The sequence below is a fragment of the Thunnus thynnus genome, chromosome 17, assembly GCF_963924715.1.
Source record: "Thunnus thynnus chromosome 17, fThuThy2.1, whole genome shotgun sequence".
In the NCBI taxonomy this organism is placed as follows: domain Eukaryota; kingdom Metazoa; phylum Chordata; class Actinopteri; order Scombriformes; family Scombridae; genus Thunnus; species Thunnus thynnus.
The window spans coordinates 1,306,528-1,314,986 of NC_089533.1; the positions used below are offsets into that span (position 1 = coordinate 1,306,528).

An 8,459-nucleotide genomic window follows, 5' to 3' on the forward strand; every position below is an offset into this window, starting at 1 on the left:
GTAGAGAATAACGTCAGGATGTGAAAGTGACCTCATGTGTGCCGGCAGTAATGGAGGGTTTGCCCTTGTCTTGGCTGAAGGATGGCCACAGGCACACACACACACTACAGACCTTCAGACTGATGAGCTAGCTATCATTAGCATTCAGCCTGTAGCCAGAAACATATTTTCAAAGTGAACACCAAAAGTTAATTTTATATTCTGTCATTTAAATGTAAAGATGTTTAAACAGTACAAATATAGTCTGACGTCATAACACTGTTCATTTATTCCTGATGTGTCCAAACGTCAACGAGGGAAAGTCAAAGATCTGCAGGTGATTCACTGAAGGAGAACTGAACAGCGAGTGGGTGGAGACTTGGTTTTGGACCCTGGTTTACTCTGTTCATCTTATTTTCTGTCAGAAAACATCCTGAACTTTCTGTGAGAGTCACAAGCTGCGTCCCAAATCCAGACTGCACACTCAGTCTCAGCAGGTTTTTGAGGCTTTTGTGTGTTCACACTAAAAAAACTGACAAGATAAAGTATTTTCAAAGCCGTCACACATGACAAAACACATGCTGTGTCCCAAATACTGCTTTCTAATTCTATACACTATGTACCAGCACTATGTACTACTGATCACAGTACAGTGTTATTGCAGACTGAGAGCATGAACAAAGAATAATAACAGTGGAGACAAAATCCATTAATATGAACTATATTTACGACATCACTAATGCTCAGAATCTTATATTCCGTGAACACTCACATTTGTCATTTTACCTTTTTTTTGATGACTCATGTCTTGCTAACAAGAAAATAGTAAACATGGCAACTGCAAAGTTAGGGACTCAGCACAGAATGCTAACAGAAGCTAACAGGAGCTAACATGGTGGAAAAAAATTATTAACTTACTAATAATTAATCATCTTTTTCCAGGGTTTCCGATAGTTTAGTTTAAATGTTCAACAGTAATATAAAGTTTATAGAAATGGTGGTAAACTGGCTAAAACACTGAGATATTGCTTTCTGCTTTAGTGTGAAGAACAAAATATTTCAACCAAAAAAAAAAACAACAAAGAAGAAAGAAAAAGCTCAGTGCAACTTTAATTTTAAAAAGTCAAACTGCACCAGCTTGGAGTAACTTTAATTTGAAAGTGTTAGACAGCAGGAAGTGTCAGACCGCTGCTGTCAAGGTGCCCTTGAGCAAGTCACTACTGAGTGGGACGAGATGACAGCAGCAGGTGTGTGTGTGTGTGAGAGAGAGTACAGGTATTCCTGATATTATGGGGACATAAATCTGTTCACACATTGTGGGGACTCGCTTCCCTTCTGGGGACAAAACTCAAGTCCCCGTAATGTAAATCATTAATTTTAGATTGAAGACTCTGTTTAACCTGATAAACGACACTTTAGCCTTGGTAGCATTATTTTCAGGATCACTTACACTCATTCTGACTTTTTGGTTGTAAAATAGAAAGAGTCACGTTTTTCAGCTCGTGCACAAAAATGGAGGTGCCTGGTAAGAGGCTGAGGTAAGTCTCCAGGAAATTAATGTAAGTCAGTGTGATGTCCTCTGAAGTATGTGTGTGTGTGTGTGTGTGTGTGTGTGTGTGTGTGTGTTCTGGGTAAACAAACACTAAACCAAACACACACCCACCTGGTGCTTCCAGGAGGACAAAACAAACCACACCGGCTGTCAGGCACAAACACACACACCCTATTCTATTCTATTCTATTCTATTCTATTCTATTATGCATTTGTTTGCATTGCGGTGACAGCGTCTTCTAGCGACCGTAGTAATTATGACGGTACCAAAATGAGGTAATCAGGTGACATTATTTTAGAGCGACAAAAGTCCACGTAGGTCGCAGCGGATGAACAGGTCAACAAAACATCAGACTGTAAAGGATCCAAACCAACAATGAACAAGTATTGTGTGTGTATCGGAAGCCTGATAGATCTTACTCCTCTATCTAGATCTATTCGTGAGGACCAGTTTAACTTTTAGAACTTTGACAGACATTTTTACATTGTGAGGACATTTTGGTTGGTCCTCACTTTGGGACAGACCGTCAACAGGCAGGTTGAGGGTTCAGACTTGGTTTTAAAGTTACGGTTGGTGTTTGTATTTAGTTGTGATGGTTGAGGTTGGTATCAGTGTCAGTGAAAGTCCTCCCAAATATAGACGAGCTGCAGTGACACATGGCTTTTTAAAAAAATCATCCATCAAGAGTGAATGATGTCCCTGCTTACCCCTTTGCCCTCCCTCACAGCCTTCTGTTATAATCAATAAGATTGGAATTGGATATGGTGCCACACACACACACACACACACACAGTTTATCACCCGGCAGTCTTCTCCCTCTCTTTCTATTTTGTCTCTCCATTTGCAAAATAAAAAATATACGACTGCAATTAAAGGTTATTTCCTCAATTAATTGATTAATTATTCGGTCAATAAAATGTCAGAAAACAGAGAAGAATATCCACCACAGTTTCCTAGAATTTAACAACAGTCCAAAACACAATAACACTCAGTTAACTGGCACATAAAAAGCAGTAAATCCTCACAAATGAGACGCTGTAACCAGCTGACTGAAACAATTAATCGATTAACAAAATGATTGCTAGAAAAATAGATTATTTTTTTCTGTCATCGACTAATCGTTGCATCTCTAACTTTTAAAAATAATGTTTACTAAGAACAGACAACACAGATCACCAACACTGGTAAATATTCACATGTGAGCTGCTAACAGAGAATTTTTGGCATTTTTGTGTTAAAATTGTTGTGAAATAATCGATTATTAAGGCTGTCACTAACAATTATTTTCGTTATCAATTAAGCTGCAGATTATTTTCTCAATTAGTTGATGGATTAACAGTCCAAAACCTTCAAACATCCAGTTTACAGCAGACTGTCACATTTGAGAAGCTAAAACCAGAAAATTTGGGGCATTTTTGCTTCAAATGTGCTGAATAATTTTCAGGTAATGGATTCATCGTTGCAGCTCCACCACATTTATGTAAACTTTTCAACCAAAAAGAATCACAGAGCCTCCGTTATTCATGACAAGAATCAGAAAATAAATGAGATTTCTGTTTTTTCTGATCCAATTTTTTCAAAAAATTATTAAAATCAGATTTACAGACAGACCTGAACTCACTCGTGTTGCATTTAAAGACTAAAGATAGAGATTCTGCAGTAATTTAACAGTGTTTCTAAGAATATCTTACATTATAATCATGTTAAAGGAGCATTTCTGAGTATTATTTGCAGCCTGCAGTGTCACCGTAGTGTTAATAATACGACTCCACACACACTCACAGCGTTCGATCAGACTCGTGTGCAGTCGGAGCTGCTCGGCGGTGAAGCAGCAGCAGCGATGAGGAGGAGGAGGAGGAGGAGGAGGTGGAGGAGGAGGAGGAGGAGGAGGAGGCAGCGTCACTGTGATGTGGACGATTACATAAAAATATAATTATTACTACCGAGCTGCCGCCGCCGCCACCGCATGATACAGCAGCATCTGTTACCGGCAGGATTACATGAGCGAGACGTTCTCCAGGCCGGATTTTACTCCTCCATCCAACATGGTGGACGGGAGGATGGATTCATTCATGACCAGAAAATAAAAAATAAAAAAAAAGAGAGAAGAGGATGCTCTTCATGCTCTGGTTTCTGTTTCACACTGAGGAAAGACAGAATAAATGTCTGCAGAGGAGGAAGAGATGAGAGAGGAAGGATAGAAAAATGGGATGAAAGGATGAAGGATGGGAAGTGGGAAAATGGAAGTAGAAGGATTGAGGAGAGGAAACTGAAATAAGAGATGAAATAAAGGATGGGGGGAAAAGGGGAGAAAAAGGAGAGGGAGAGGATGGATGGAGGGTGGGGAGAAGGAGGAAACGAAGGGATAGAAGACGGAGACAAGAAGTGATGGGTGGACGAGAGAAACGTGAAGCAGTGACGGTGGAATGGATGGAGGGATGATAGAGGAAATAAAAAGATGAAAAAGTGGACGAGGAAACGATGGTGGAACGATGGAGATATGGAGGAAAAGAAGTGGTGAAAGGATGGATGGATGGAAGGAGGGAAGTAGTCAAGTTTCCATCCAAATGTAGCTCCAATTTTAACCAAATTTCCAGAAAATTGTGTGAATATCAGCAGATAAACTGATCCTCCAGTCGCTGCCGTTAAACCGTCGCAGAAGAAGAAGAAACAACGAGATGACGTCATTAAAAGAGTCAAACGATGGAAAACACGATGGAAATATGACGTTTCTGTTAGTTTCATGTATTGATGTGAGGAAGGTTACAGTCTCCTCATCATCATCGCTCCACACAGATCTGATGTCTTCAGCTCCTCAGTGACGTTTAGGTCACATGATTCACGCACGTCGTCATTTATTCACTCAGTCTGTTCGCAACAGTTCAACTACTTTTATTCAGACGACAGAAAACTCTTTAAATATATTTACACTTTTTTTTCAAATTTCAGATGTTTCCACTCAAAATTTGAAAATGAGCATAAAAACAGGCGGTTAGTGCCTGGAGAAAGAATGGATGGATGGATGGATGGATGGATGGATGGATGGATGGATAGATGGATGGATGATGGATGGATGATGGATGGATGGATGGATGGATAGATGGATGGATGGATGGATGGATGGATGGATGGATGGATGGATAGATGGATGGATGGATGGATGGATGGATGGATGGATGGATAGATGGATGGATGATGGATGGATGATGGATGGATGATGGTTGGATGGATGATGGATGATATGATGGATGGATGGATGGATGGATGATGGTTGGATGGATGGATGGATGGATGGATGGATGGATGGATGGATGGAAGAAGGAGGAGGAAAGAAGAGATAAAGATGGAGGAATGTATGATAGAAGTATGGAGGGATGTGAAGAAGAAATATAAGAGAACATGGGAAACACTGATGATGGGAAGGATATTGGAGGGATGAAGGGAGGAAAGGATGGAGGATGGGGTGATGGTAGGATGATGGAGGGATGTAAAAAGAGGGCAGGCAGCTGAAATAAGAGATAGAATTAGAAAAATGAGGCAGCGGAGATGGAAGGATGAAAGGATGCATAGATGGGGGAAAAATAGAAGTGAAGAATAGGAAACAGTGATGATGGAGGGATATATGGATGGAGGAAAGAGGGAAACTGAAATAAGAAGATGGAAGAAAGACAAGAAAAGTGAAATAAAGGATGGAGATAGAAGAGAAAAAAGGCAGTGAAGATGGATTGATGGATGGGTAAAAGGAGAAAAAGGATAAAGGGGAGGAAGGGAGGAATGATGGAGGGATGAGGATGACAAGGAGAAGAGGATGATGGAAGGATGAAGATATTTGGGGGATGGATGGGTGAAAGGAGGAAGGGCATTGAGGATGGGATGATGGACGGATGAGGATGGCAAAAAAGAGAAAGGAAACAAGATGGGAGGAAAGTTGAAATAAGATGAAAAAAGAGGGATGGAAACAAAAAGTGATGAAAGGAAGGATGGATGGATGAAGAATGGAGGACAGATGCAGGAAAAAAGGATAAAGAGTGATGGAAGGAGGGATGGAGACATGAAGCGATGATAAAAGGGGGGAGGAAGTGATGGAGGAAAAAGGTGTAAAGATGGAAATAAGAAGAGAGGGATGGATGGAGGGATGGAGGGATGGCGAGGGAGGAAGGAGTGGAGGATGGAGGGATGGCGGGATGACGGAGGGGTGGAGAAGGAGGAGAAGAAGGAGGAAAGATGGATGGACAGCAGTGCGGTAAACTCCCGGCGCTGCTGAGCCTGTCACTTTTTTAATGCAAATTAGCTGCACACACACACACACACACACCATTCAACTGCTGAATTATTGATCAGGTATTGATCAGCTTCTGACCAACCCCCAAAATATATCTGTAACACACACAGACAGACAGACACACACACACACACACACACACACACACACACACACACACACACACACGCGCACGCACACACACACACACACACTGAGGAAACAACTGCAAAAAAACAATTAAATAAAAATAAAACAAGCATTGATATATTAAATATGAATATTAGATTAATAGATTTGTTTATTGATTGATATATTGATATATTGATGTATTAATAGACACAGTGTTTCAGGTTGTATCAGATGTTCTCAGTTCGTCTCTCCCTGACGCGAACCCGGTTGAACCCGGGTGGTGGCGGCGGCGGAGGCGCGTGGGGTTGCTGCAGAGTTTGAGCAGCTGATGTGACCCTCCCCTCCTCCCCCACCAAAAAATCCCCCCCTCCCCCCTCCCCCCCTCCACCCATCCCAAAAATCCCACCACAACCCGCCCAGTATCAGCTGTTCGCTCGAAGACATAAAGAAGCAGCGCCGCATCGCTCCGCATACCGCACGCGTAAAACCTCCAGTCTCACCCGGTGCAGAGCCACAGTCATAAAATGGGTGAGGCTTTGGTACAATGAAGGGACCCCCGCCCTCCTCCCCCCCCCAACTCCCCCTCCTCCCTCCACTATCACCCACTCAGGAGGCGGAGGAGCGGCAGGAAACGCGGAAAAGGAGCAGATAAAGCTGCATCCTGATTCATCCATCCAGCCGCGTATCGATCCTCTCTCCGCCTGATCGGGACTGATGCTCCCACATTCACGCGGCTCTCTATCAGGGAGGAGGCGCGCGCTGGCTGCAGGATGCGGCCTTGGAAAAAAAAAATCACTGCATTTAGGTCCGCGGCTCATTTCAGTGTCAGCTCTCCTCCTCCTCCTCCTCCTCCTCCTCCTCCTCTCCATCAGGTCATCCAGGCACGCATGCATGGGCATGCACGGCCAAATTAGCATGGATGGCAGCGTTTTCATTTATTATTTTTTTAAAGCCTAACCCTCTTTCCCATCATGCATGCAGCGCTGCATGAGGAAAGAAAAACGCGATGGAAAACCTGAGCAGGGCCTCTGCGTCTAAACCTGCCGAGACGCGCTCAAATATCCGTCATACAGGCGCAAAATAAAGAAAATAAAATGTGTCCGGACTGTTACCGTGACCTCCAGCCGGTGATCACCGCAACACAAACCAAACATCCCCTCATACTCGGGAAAAATCAATCAAATGTCTAAGAAAAGCCTCAATTTCAGGCTCACACAACTCTGACTGCAGCTACTTTCACATCACTCTGTATTCACAGCATGAAGAGCTCAGAGCTGCAGCCAAACCTCCGCTGCAGACTCCGCCGCTACACCAGCGCAAATGTGTCTTTTAACAGGTTCACCGCCCCGCTTCTCTGCGCTCCGCTCGCATCCGGATGCAGCGCAGGAAAGGCGGCAAGGCCGTGAGGCTGCGGCTGCTACAGCAGGAGGTTAGAGGAGAGGAGGAGAGGAAGAGGTGGGAACATGGAGGGTAACATGGATGGAAATAAAGAGGAAAATTTCAGCTTACACTTCGCAGTTCCGCCGTACGGTCCTTCATGGTGTCGCCGCGCCGATCTGGCTGCTATAAAACGGAGAATCGGCCCTGGTCCGGGAGGGGAGGGGGGGAGGTGTCCAACGCCGCGTCGCTCGTCGTTTTGCGCTCCGAGAATCCCAAACCAGATTTTTTTTCCTATTTGTCCTCCTCTTCGTTTTTAACCTCTTCTTCAGTTCCCCTGAAAAGCGGAGACAGAGATGGAGGGAGGAACAGCGCGGTGTGACGCGTCTCCGCCTTCTGCTGCTGCTGCTTCTGTGAGGTATTTTTTATCCGTGCGGTGACGGTGCGATCAAACCCTCCTCCTCTGGGTTTTTATGTTTTTTTTAAAAAAAAAAATCGTGCCTCTCTGCCGCTCTGGCTCAGGCTGCCCCCCCTTTCGGTCCGCGGCTTCCTCCTCTTCCTCCTCGGTGCGGTCGCAGTGTGGCCCCGCAGCGCGCAAAGCAGCAGCAGCAGCCCGGCAGGAAACCGACCGAGAGAGAGAGAGAGAGAGAGAGAGAGGGAGAGAGAGAGAGAGAGAGAGAGAGAGAGTGGAGGGGGGAGGAGGAGGGAGTGTGGTACTGATGCTGCAGAAAAGAGAGAGGAGGGAAGGAGAGGGGGGGCGATGCGGAGGGGATGGAGAGCCAGCGCGCAGGCGCCAACTCCCCCTCCCTCCTTCCTCCCTCTACCTGCTGCTGCTGCCTCGCCCCTCCCCCCCTCCTCTCCTCTCCACCGCCCTGTTCCCTCCCCCCTCCTCCCCCCTCCTCCCCCTCCTCCCTCTCTCCGCAGCAGCAGGGAGGTGTGCCTGGTTTCAGGTGAATGAAGATGGGGGGGGGGGGGGGGGGGGAGCATATTGTTTCTTATATCACTCAGAGTTTATTATTAGGTTCAAATTAGGATGTTTCTCACATTTTCTTTTTCAATAGATGGACTTTGACCGATTATGATCAAACGGTCAGATGTCTTCATTCATCTGTTGCACAAGAGTAAAATCAGCAGTGGAAAGGAACTAAATACATTTA

The 8,459-nt window shown here is 44.8% G+C and overlaps 1 protein-coding gene across 1 annotated transcript in view; it reads right to left on the reverse strand.

The window, feature by feature from the left end:
* The window catches only part of LOC137168309 (syntaxin-1B), a 70,580-nt gene extending 62,486 nt beyond the window's left edge, over nucleotides 1–8,094 (reverse strand). The window contains exon 1 of the mRNA XM_067570851.1: nucleotides 7,435–8,094. Within this exon, the coding sequence (XP_067426952.1) occupies nucleotides 7,435–7,464 (30 nt within the window). The 5' untranslated portion in view covers nucleotides 7,465–8,094. The remainder of the gene's footprint in view (nucleotides 1–7,434) is intronic.
* Nucleotides 8,095–8,459: the final 365 nt, after the last annotated feature.